This window comes from Hoplias malabaricus, chromosome 3, assembly GCF_029633855.1.
Source record: "Hoplias malabaricus isolate fHopMal1 chromosome 3, fHopMal1.hap1, whole genome shotgun sequence".
Taxonomy (NCBI): Eukaryota; Metazoa; Chordata; class Actinopteri; order Characiformes; family Erythrinidae; genus Hoplias; species Hoplias malabaricus.
This window is the reverse complement of record NC_089802.1, coordinates 207,698-219,808: the sequence shown is the minus strand read 5'-3', so window position 1 is coordinate 219,808 and position 12,111 is coordinate 207,698. Positions and strand designations below refer to the sequence as shown.

Sequence of the window (12,111 nt, the reverse complement as noted above, 5' to 3'; positions counted from 1 at the left end):
TTATACACACACCCCTCACACTGATACCAGACCAAATGTTTTCCCCCAGCTGCAGGCCAAATGGTTAATTTCATCAAAGCTGCATCTCTGTTATGAAATAAAGACCATACACTTGGCTTTGGTGCAGTACTCGTTCATTTGAGTTGACCTCTCCAAGCTCCGCCCACAAATGTGTCCTTTCATTACAGTTGCTGGGAGTTCGCTCACTCGCTCAGTCAGTCACTCGCTCAGTCAGTCAGTCAGTCAGTCACTCACTCGGTCAGTCACTCGGTCAGTCACTCGCTCAGTCAGTCAGTCAGTCAGTCAGTCAGTCAGTCAGTCACTCGGTCAGTCAGTCACTCGGTCAGTCACTCGGTCAGTCACTCGGTCAGTCACTCGGTCAGTCAGTCAGTCAGTCAGTCAGTCAGTCGGTCACTCACTCGGTCAGTCACTCGGTCAGTCAGTCAGTCAGTCACTCACTCAGTCAGGCAGTCAGTCAGTCAGTCAGTCAGGCAGTCAGTCACTCACTCGGTCAGTCACTCGGTCAGTCACTCGGTCAGTCACTCGGTCAGTCACTCGGTCAGTCACTCGCTCAGTCAGTCACTCACTCAGTCAGTCAGTCAGTCAGTCAGTCAGTCAGTCACTCGGTCAGTCACTCGGTCAGTCACTCGGTCAGTCACTCAGTCAGTCACTCACTCACTCACTCACTCGGTCAGTCACTCGGTCAGTCACTCGGTCAGTCAGTCACTCGGTCAGTCACTCGGTCAGTCACTCGGTCAGTCAGTCATCTACCTTATGGAGACCAAGTCCCTACAATGCAAGCATGTTGAGTGATTTCTGTCATCATGTGATATATAATCACACACGCACACAAACATACACACACACAAGCTTGGATTTTATCCTCCTATAATCACACTCTGCATAAGCCCTGTGGGGTGCTTGGAAAACAGCGTTCGGCTGCCTCCTCCTTTCACCTCTTCAATTCTGTTACACAAGACACCTGTAGAGTGCATTCAACAAGCAGCGAGAGCCCACGCCATCTACACAACAAACACACACACACACGCACACACAGGCTCTTATTTAAATAAAAGCCTTCTCCCACTGCATTATCTGGAGCACACCCATTGCCTTGGGCAGGGACGGACCCCAGGTCAGTGAGGCCCACTGCTGTGCCCACCCACTCCTCTCTCTCTCTCTCTCTCTCTCTCTGGATCTGTGTGTGTGTGTGTGTGTATGATGTCTCAGAGCCTGCCGCCACAACCAGTGAGAGGCGTTCACTCCAAACAAAACACAGTTAAACAAGGCCACCGCCGGCAAGAGCACAAGGACAGCGCTCAAACACCATCAAAGCCCACAGAAACAGAGTGGGTTCTTCTCTGGCAACTACAACAGAAAAGTTACGGGAGTGGGATGACATGGGAATATAAAATCTCTTATCATTTGCTGCCATTAGTTTTCAGCCTTGAGGCACGCACACCAAGCTCTTACAATTATACAAGTTTGTTACCTGAATTTATTCATTGTAACATATGTAGAATTCATTAATTCATAAAACGTATATAGAATATTTATTACAGTAAACTGTGTGATTATTTATTTAAAGGTTATCTACAAAGTTTACATGGAATAATTAATGCTTAAATATCATTAAATGGTAGTTACTTAATGTCTATTATATACTTTTTACATGCACTTCATAACTTATAGCTGGATTATTTATGACACTAAATTGTGTGATACTTTAATACATCCAAGTATATTAATAATAATAAAAAAAACTATTAATGTCTTATGCTAGAACTTAGATGAAACAATCATATGTTTGTGTATTAAATGACATTATATTGGCACAAAGCTTTTTAAACCAAAGTAACAGGGCTTTGTTCTATTTCTGTTACAACAGAACCTATAAGACTTGTTAAGACCAGCGTGTACTGTACGAGGTCTACCATAGATGCCTTCAGAAGATATACTGGGAAATGTGATCACTGCACCAACTTGAAGCACTAAAGCTTTGGCGTGTCTTTGTGAATCCGCAGGAAAGAGACCTAAATGTATGGAAAGCAAATGAGAAAACGCTCTGATTCTCAAACCTACGACCGTGTTGATTGAACCTCAAATATCAAATGTGTGATGGAGTTACAGGGGGATGAAGTAACAGCTGGTTCCTTGCATTCACTGTAAGATCTTTATGAATACAGCCCTTGGGCAAATCATTTGTACTGAAAGAGCTGCTGCTTCTCCTACATCTCTATTCTTTACCCCTGAGCTGGCTTTGGCCGTCTGAATCCTGCAATATTCCGACCCAGCGGGACTCGCAGTCATGGATTACACTATCCCACAGACATGCACTAATCTCTGAAAGAAGAGAGGGGACAACCTTCTTCCTTCCACTCACAGCTAGTCCTGAGAAACCTGAGAGACGTTCTTTTGCTCGTGCCAACAAGAGAAGTGTCTCTACAAGACGCTGAAGTGAAAACGTAAAGCAGCCCGTGATCCTAAAACTCATTATCCAGAGCTGTCTATGAGAATAAAGAAAAGCCAGGCTGTAAACCACTCACCTCCCTGCAGTACTGTATTCAGCTGAGACGGCTAGAACACGAGCTGTTTATTATTGCTGTTTATCCACAAATCACACCGTCCCAATGTGCCAGCCAAACCCGGCCCAGTCTGCCCTCTGGGAAACCCCTTGAAATCTGGATTAGAAAGTTGACCCGGCTGCAGCCTCACCTGCATCTCCTTGTCACCGTACTTGGAAGGGGTCTTGCTGCCTTGGCTCTTCTTCCGAAGTTTCTTCAGTTCTGCCTGGCACTTCTCCAGACTCTCTCCTTTGCTCCGGTGCTCCATCTGATACTTCTTCAGAGCCGCCTGTCGTAAAGAACACGAGACAAGACGATCAGTGGTCTTTCCAAAAAGGTCCAAATGAAAGTTTGTCACTACACCCCAGATGTTTCATTTCAGCCAGGACAAATGTGTTAGCAGAAGTACGCTTCCTTACTAATTTGTATATACAGCGAATTTACATGGTTTTTATTGTGGTATATAAGCAACTATCAGTGTTATCATCATTTTTAATTATGAGTTCAATCCCTGGTGATGCCTCAGTGCTCTGTAGCCAGCAGGCCAAGTACTCTTTCTCTGGGTGGGGAGGATGGCGCTCCCTCACTCTTCATCATTCAGCCTTCTGCCAGGGGCAGTGTCCTCATAAAAGTGTGCTGAGCTATACTCTAGCACTCTATCTGAGACGTATGATTGGAAAGAGTTGCTGACCTGTCAAAGCAGTTTACACATTGCTAATGAGTGAGGTCTTCATTTCAAGGAACGCTGTAAGATCTGATTTTTCTGAAAAATGTCATTCCAAAGTTACACAATGCCGTTTCTGCAGTGCTGAGCCTGGAGTACCAATGACAGAGGCCCTATTCTCTCTATCACACGTCAGAATCACAATGATTTTGAAGCTGTAGTTTTAAGGTAATAATTCTACCTAGTGTTGCTTTATGTAACAGTCATAGCTATGAACACGTGTGTAAAAGTAAAGAAACAAACTTCTTAATGAAGCACAGATAAATGTCAGTGTTTTAAGTGTGTGACACTTCTTCTGATGCTTTTATTTCAGGAGATACTTCATGCGTTTTCTGAAAGCACTGTTAGCTTTATAAACTGGTTAAATGTCACAGTGACTAAAGTGGGCCAAGACAGTTACAAATTTAGGTGAGTGAAAATAATGCTCAAAAGCGGTGTCACCAAAAAGCCAGTGAATTAAAGTCTTTAATCTACACGTTTATCAAAAGGTGGGTCCTAAATACTGACCTATGACCTAGAAACCACAGTGCAGTAAAGTCCTAAACGTAGAATTATACCTTCCTCTTAACCAGTCTTCATATCTGACAGAGTGAGTGTTCTACTCCGGCCGTGTTGGATTTCCCAGTGACACTGCCTTAGACGTCTTTAACCAATTCAAAGCTGTCTTTGCTTTGTCACTCTTCTAAACATAAACTGATAAATCCCCATTTCTAAGAGTGTTAATGTGTAGACCCTGAAAGGTTTTCACGTGTCAGGGGTTTATGGGAACTGGGCCTGCTCATCTCTCCCATTGTCCTTCTCCTGTCAACCCACAATTCCCTGCTGCTCAGAAGCATTGTGTTTCGGACCGTGGCTCTTTGTTCCCTGCTCTGCTGTCCAAAGCTTTTCTGTCACATTTCACTGAACTCTGCAACACTGTTTATTTGCCTCCTTCACTGGAAATGAAAGAAAGCGCGCTTAATTATTGTCATCAATGCCTCAGACGAAGCGTCAAATAAATAAGGCCGCCACCCTCCGCTAAAGCACAAGGGGCCATGCGTAAACGTGAGGAATGGAGGGTCCAGCCAATACATCTCTGCAATAAAGGTTCAGAGAAGAGACTTCTCTACTTGTTTTTAATATCATAACATTTTCAGGCTTCACGGCGTACGCAAAACACTGACATTACACTCGGGAGAAAGCAGAGAATAAAAAGGAAAGGGCTTTGGGGGAAACACGTTCACGCTCAGAAGGTTTTTTCTTTCATCAAGGTTTGCTCTGCCTTCACTGAGGAGATGGAAGAAATTATGCTGGGAATTTCAGAAACCGGATTCCACTGTTGTACTGTACACTGGCAGAATAAAATGGTACCGTACAGGTGTGTTTTTGTTGACAACAATTACTTTAATGTCCAGCTGTGTATTTAAAGTGATTACATTAAGTGAATATGTGTACATCATCATAACTTCATTCATTCATTCATTCATTCATTCATTATCTGTAACCCTTATCCAGTTCAGGGTCACATTGGGTCCAGAGCCTACCTGGAATCATTGGGCGCAAGGTGGGAATACACCCTGGAGGGGCGCCAGTCCTTCACAGGGCAACACACACACACATTCACACTTTTGAGTCACCAATCCAACTACCAATGTGTGTTTTTGGACTGTGGGAGGAAACCAGAGCACCCGGAGGAAACCCACGCACACACAGAGAGAACACACCATACTCCTCACAGACAGTCACTCGGAGGAAACCCACGCAGGCACAGGGAGAACACACCACACTCCTCACAGACAGTCACCCGGAGGAAACCCATGCAGACACAGAGAGAACACACCACACTCCTCACAGACAGTCACCCGGAGGAAACCCACGCAGACACAGAGAGAACACACCACACTCCTCACAGACAGTCACCCGGAGGAAACCCACGCAGACACAGAGAGAACACACCACACTCCTCACAGACAGTCACCCGGAGGAAACCCACACAGACACAGGGAGAACACTCCACACTCCTCACAGACAGTCACCCGGAGGAAACCCACGCAGACACAGGAAGAACACACCACACTCCTCACAGACAGTAACCTGGAGCGGGAATCGAACCCACAACCTCCAGGCCCCTGGAGCTGTGTGACTGCGACACCTACCTGCTGCGCCACCGTGACGCCCTCATCATAACTTCATATTTTTTAAATAAAAAGCTAAAGTATAAACAGAGTACTAAGTCAATGCAACTAACACAAATATCTGCGTCTCATACATTCATCAACTCTTATAACTCATCAGCCACTAATCAACACTTACAGTGTTCCCCTTCCTGGCTTCAAAGGAACAATAGAGAACACTGTATCTGCCTGGAGAGAACCTCATGAGGGCAGTTATATAAACACACATTATGCAAAACATACCAGACTGACATTAACTGCACTACACGGCCATGGTAACACTCAGCATCTTTATCACTGAATGAAAGGGGAAATGAAAGTTTACGCAGCTTCCAGAAGCTCCGGTCATCAGCTTCATTAATAAACAAACACATCCGTATTTACTGACCATCAGAGAGAAGCTGAAAGGTTAATAAATGTAGGGTTAGATGTCCATCGCAGCTACTACCTAAGCAAATATCAGTTTCAGAGTGTTTAAGTGTGTGTGTGATACCTACATTGAGATATCGGGCATCCAGCTCCACTTTCTTCTCCAGTTCTGTGAGTAACTCATTATGGAAGGATTTCAGCTGTAAGACATGAACATGAATATCATGACTTTGTCCACACTGCACAACAGTAGAATGAAAGTTAACCTAAACCCATCTGTAGCAGTGTGTGCACAGACACAGACACACACACACACCACAGACCATGGATGCCCCTTATGTACAGAGACATACGCAAATCATAATTCTACTTTTAAAACAAAAATGATTATTATTGTTACTAAAACTAAAGTAACTAAAAAAAAGTAACTATTGTTACTTGGATTTTATTTTACTCTGGATCAGCCTTTCAGAACAAAGAAAAGATTTGGTATTTGGTATTGTTGCTCTTGGGCTCCCCCTACAGTTTGAGAGTGAAATTCATTTTTATAGCACCGTCCAGAAACATAGGAGGTGGGAAGGGCAGGGGTGTGGTTTCCTACCCTCCCCAAAAGATACATAGTGCAGATTCTACCTGTCCTGAGCCTGGAGCAGCCACAACAGAGGCTTTATTCTCCCTGTGAAAGGTCAGTGAAGCATCACAATGATTTTTAAGCTGTAATTGTAAACTACTATTTCTACCTACTGTGTCTTTTACGTATTTCAGGGACATTTTATTCTGGTCCACTTTGGATTTTGGGCCAATTCTATTGGTCCATTCAGTTCATATATAAAGCCATAATTTTATCAGTTTTACAATTATATAAACTGCAAATGTCTATTTCTGTGACTTAAGGCTGTTGATGAGAGGATACAATAGAGGGTGGCATTAACAAGGCACCCTTAACCTTAAACTAGTACCTTATCAGATGGGCCAATATTCAAATGGGCTTTGACATGATTAGGCTACGTCTATGATAGCTTCCATGGAAGATATCACACAGCATCTGTTAAAAATACACACCTTCAGTCACCTCTGAGTCGTTCTACCTTATATTTGTAGTTGAAGCAGGAAAGGAGAGCAGGGTTTGTTTAACCCGTATATGTCAGTGTGACACTAAGCGGGAAAGCCCCCAGATGTTTGCGAGCTGGTGGGTGAATAACGCCATGGATGGCAGCATTGTTCTCATTGTGCATGTGCGGAAGTGGCTCTGTTTGTGTGACATTTTGAAACACCACACCTTTCCCTTTCCCCACAGTGAGGCCAGATGGAGGCTCTCAGATTAGGAGGGGGAAAAAGGACAAGGATAAGGACAATCTTCCATTGCCAGTATATTCTAAGTCATGGGATGGTGCATTTGTACCACTTTGTGTGGCTATGCTCTAAAGCCATTAGGAGAACAATATGAGATTAGTAATCAATGGACTGTAGTATGGGGTTGTGTGGCACATATTAATTCACTAAAGAGAATGAGAGAGTGCTATGACACTCAAATACATATTACTGGCATTCTCTTACACGTCTGTAAACAATGTGGGCTGCTAACCATTCACCTCAATGTGCTTGGAGGAGAACACAAATCAGTGGACTTTACTTCAGTAGTGCACCCACATTCAAGTAAGTGCTTTTGTTCCCAATGAGTCAATATAAAATATACATGTAAAAAACCTTTGACGATATAAATAATTACACACACCATGTCCTCCAACTGCATCTGTATCTGTCTGTGGACCTCGGCCATCTGAAAGAGTACATCCCCTACAGAGAGAGAGAGAGAGAGAGAGAGAGACAGAGAGAAAGACACAGAGAGAGAGAGAGAAAGAGAGAGAGAGACAGACAGAGAGAGAGAGACAGAGAGAAAGAGAGAGAGAGACAGAGAGAAAGAGAGAGAGACAGACAGAGAGAGAAAGAGAGAGAGAGAGACAGACACAGAGAGAGAGAGACAGGTAGAGAGAAAGAGAGACAGAGGTAGAGAGAAAGAGAGAGAGACAGAGACAGAGAGACAGAGACAGAGAGAGAGAGACAGAGAGAGAGAGACAGAGAGAGAGAGAGAGAGAGACAGGTAGGTAGAGAGAGAGACAGAGAGAGAGAGAGACAGAGAGACAGGTAGGTAGAGAGAGAGACAGAGAGAGAGAGAGAGAGAGAGAGAGAGACAGAGGTAGAGAGAAAGAGAGAGACAGAGGTAGAGAGAAAGAGAGAGCATTGTTCACAACTCGCACTTTCCTGCATATACACCATACCTTACACGTACTTTACACATGCAGTAAAAGCATGCAGATTCACACAAACAAAAGAAGCTGCATGAAGAAAAGACAAAAAGAGGAAGATAATGAGAGAAGGAGGTAGAGAGAGATAGAACAAGTGATGGACAAGATGGAACATCAGTCAATCACAGGGAAAACGCAGACAACTTAAAGATTAAGTCAAACTTAAAAATAATCACAAAGACGAGGCACAGTAAATGAATCAGAATAAAAACACCATCAAACCGAAACAGAGCGGATCAGTTCTCGCACTGGGCACACGACATATTCAAATACAATGAGAAAATACATGATAGCCATAGCAACATAAGCGTGTTGCAGTGCAGAAATAAAAGAGAACTGCCACACGTTGATCACAAACCATGATCTGTGTGTTAGTTACTGAGCAACAAAGCTGTGTGAGAGAAGCAACAGACCCAAAAGAAAGCAGCAAGAAAAGAAAGAAACAAAAAGCAAGAAAATGCTTCAGTCATGCAGCCCGGAGGGGTGTGTTTGTGGCCTGTCTGAACTGTGTGTGTGTGTTTGATATGAAGGGTACCTACACGCAGCTTCTTCTGATAACGCAATGCATTGTAAGGGACAAAAAGAAGAAGAAAAACAAAAGAGCTAGGTTCAGCAAGAGACAGAAAGTACAGTAGACCCTGGGTGACAATGGAAAAGAGAGAAATCCGCCCAGAGCGAATACGACAAACATGTAATCCAGTTAATTTCTGAGTCACTTTCCCCAAATGTAGCCAAACCTCAATTAATAAGGACCAGAAGGGTCTCTAGGTATCTGAGTATCTCAGAACATTTGTTTTTTGTTGTAAAACATGTTTTACAAAACTTTGTTACAGCAATAATTGATTTATGCTGCTGCATTCACGACTGGAAACGAGCATTTGAAGATTTACACTCAAAGTGAACTGGTATTCATTTATTTTGGATTTGTAATGATAAAGTATGTTGGTTAGCTCTTCATTGACTGTAAATGTGAATGTAGTCTCTGAAATTTTCCCATTTATATGAAGCCAGATGTAATATGGCAGAATGCAACTTCCCCAAAATATTATAAAATAAAACATAAGACAATCTGCTTAAACATGGGAACTGTCATAGGCCAAATTTAAAATGTTTAAGTCACTCACCTTAATTCTACATTATTGACATTTTTACATTGACTGATCTCCAAGACACTAGGGGGCAGCCAAGCAGTGCTAACAATCAACAATTTGGCTGCACTCATACAGCTGTCAACATGTCCAATCAAAATGGACACGGGTAAGAGACATTTAATTAAATGGTACAATTAGTGAATTATTGTCCTGTTTTTTGATCAAGAAAAATAACCAAATATAGAAATAAAGCTTGGTTTGATTTAAACATGAAGAAGAATGTGAGCTGAGAGGCTAATTCAACAACATCACGCTGATATACACTCAATAAAAAACTGGACCTTAGACACCTGCAGTTCTCTCTCTTTTCTCTCCTCAGTGTAAACATGGTTTTGCAGCTTTGTATTTTTTGGAGTGTTTTTCTCTGTGTGTGTGTGTGTGTGTTTGTTTTATTATAGAAAGACACTTTATACTTGACTTTTACTGACATGTATTATATATTCAGGTTTACTGTTTGCTGAATTGGATTGCCTCCCTGACACAAGTCTTAAAATGGCTCCCAGGGGTATTGCACTACATCACTTCAACTTTAAACAGAAACAATGGGTTGAAAAGGCATTTGAATGGATTGATCCAGGTTGAACGTTTATGGACACAGCATTAGCATGACTGAAAAACATTGGATCTGCAATGAAGAGCCTGTATCTTGAAACAAGCCGACAGAAGAGTAAAGGTCTCGGTAGAGGGACAGTCCTGCAGTGGTGGATCATCTTGATTATAGCAGCATTAAAACAAACATTGATGAGTCAGTACAGCATGCTTTGATGATGTCACATGGGCTTAAATGGTATTAAACAGTGCTGATTCATCTTCTGATCCTCTGAGATCCTGTGTGGGTCCATGCTAACTGGGTTTTGGCTGTCCTTGTATTTTTTGGGGTAAAGAAGAGGTGTTAGTTGATACACACACACACACACACTGTGGATCTTGAATGGGAAGGCATTTCCGCACTGACGCATTATGACTGGAGACAAAGGAACAAACACAGAGACACTCACACAAATGCAAAACATGGGCATGGGCTTGGTATCTCTCTACCTCCAATCTGGGATTGAGTAGAAGTGATGAGTATGTGCACAAGAGTGTGAGTGTGTGTGGTCACCGAAGAATTAATGCACTAGCGATGTCACACAGGGATGTAGATTAATGCACTGGTACGTACTGCCCATCTGTTTGGATCATATCCAAACCAGCTCTCTGTCACATAGATCAATAAAAAAGCTATTCCATTGACTACTGTAAAAATGATTCAGAGACCACGAGGTACAAGTCCACTGCTACCATTATCTTTCTTTCTACTCTGCTGCCAGTCCATCCATTCTTTCTGCGACTTCAGTTGTTTAAAATCACGTAGGCTTCACCGTTCTGTCACTGCAACTCTTTTGTATCTTAGCTGTAATTTCAACACTGTAGTGAAACAATGCTGTGATAAATTGATTACTTCAAATAATACAGGAAAAAGTGATATGGATATGGAAGAGAAACGGATTGGTTTGTGTTGAAACCACAGGTTTGTTTTTGTTTTTGTTTATTTATAGTGCTAAAAGTGACATAGGACAAAAATTACATTATCAAGGTGAAAATGAGAACAGAGCTTCTGCTCCTTGCTCCTAACTGCTCTGCGCTTGGGTTGTGGTGAACAGACCCAAGAACTGTCTTCCTCTGTAAAAAGACATATACTATGCCCCCTTTAAGTAATATACTGCAGCCAGGACAATGCTATAGACTTTAGGTACAATGCTAGCTTTTTAAGCACGCTATGAAACCTAATACACCAGGTTATATTAATGTTTATAACCTCCAACTAAATCCAACCAAACAAAAAGCAGACATATTTGGCTACTGTATTAACCCCGTACTCCCCTTGGAGCTGTAAAGGGCCCACACTACAATTCCTCACTCTCATTACTTCATAGTTTCATAGTAGCTCATATATGAATTCCTAGTAATTATTAAATTTTAAGCCTTCAGGGTTCAAGAGGCACATTTTTCAGCTCCTTTCCAAGCACAAACATCTGTGTGCACAGAGCACAAAGCTGCACAACACCTTCCATAAAACTATGACCCCATTGGCCTTTCTGTTCTTAAACCTGGCTCCGTCCTGACCTCAACATTGCATTACATATCCAATCAGCCCCAGCTCTAAAGCTCTGAGTTCTGAGAATTTCTAGAACAGTCCTATCCACAGAGCCATGTCACATCAAGGGCAGTAGAGCTGGCTAGGACTGTACAGGAAGGGAAAGTGCTCGATGTGAAGATTGCTTTAAAGGAGACAATTCTGGAAAAAATCACTTTTTCTTGCATTTTTCTAGAGAGCAAAGACAAGGTTAAATAGAACAAAACAAACACAAGTGCAGAGAAAAAAGGGCACTGATTAAATTTGGTGAAAACAAGAACACAGAAAGAATAGAACTAGTGCTGGGCGATATGAGCGCAAATCAATATCACAATTAATTTAGCATTTTACCACAATTACGATTAATGAACAATTAGTTTGTTGTTGTATTCGTGACCCTCACAGTTCAGTGACGAGGCTTGTGCAGTAAATATTCTCCAGTGTTAAAGCTGGGATATTTTTTTCTAATGTCACTGGGAGCTTGTTCCTCTCTAGTTTTCAGAGCTCTGTTTATATTTGGTGTGTGATTATGCTTTGGTCTCAGTGTTTACAACTGACTTATTTTTGTTCAGTGACATCTTAATTGTTTTCAAAACTGGTTTTCTTTGGTACGTGCTGCTCAAGTCGCTCGGTTGGCCTCTGCGTTTAGGTTCTCCTCCATGTTGCAAATAGGGGCAACAGTGTTTAGTTATAGAGTAATTTATAGTTGTCACTGTATTACATCACAA

At 42.3% G+C, this 12,111-nt stretch overlaps 1 protein-coding gene across 6 annotated transcripts in view; it reads right to left on the bottom strand.

Moving 5' to 3' along the window:
* LOC136691632 (BAR/IMD domain-containing adapter protein 2-like) overlaps positions 1 to 12,111 on the bottom strand; it is a 75,727-nt gene that overhangs the window by 27,934 nt on the left and 35,682 nt on the right. For 5 of the 6 annotated variants that reach the window (XM_066664270.1, XM_066664275.1, XM_066664273.1 and 2 more), the window contains exons 4-6: positions 7,546 to 7,607; positions 5,939 to 6,010; positions 2,716 to 2,853 (exon numbers count right to left, since the gene is read on the bottom strand). In XM_066664270.1, coding sequence (XP_066520367.1) covers positions 2,716 to 2,853; positions 5,939 to 6,010; positions 7,546 to 7,607 — 272 coding nt within the window. Of the gene's footprint in view, positions 1 to 2,715; positions 2,854 to 5,938; positions 6,011 to 7,545; positions 7,608 to 8,655; positions 8,754 to 12,111 lie in introns of those variants that run through there. The other variant, XM_066664276.1, reaches the window with a different exon arrangement.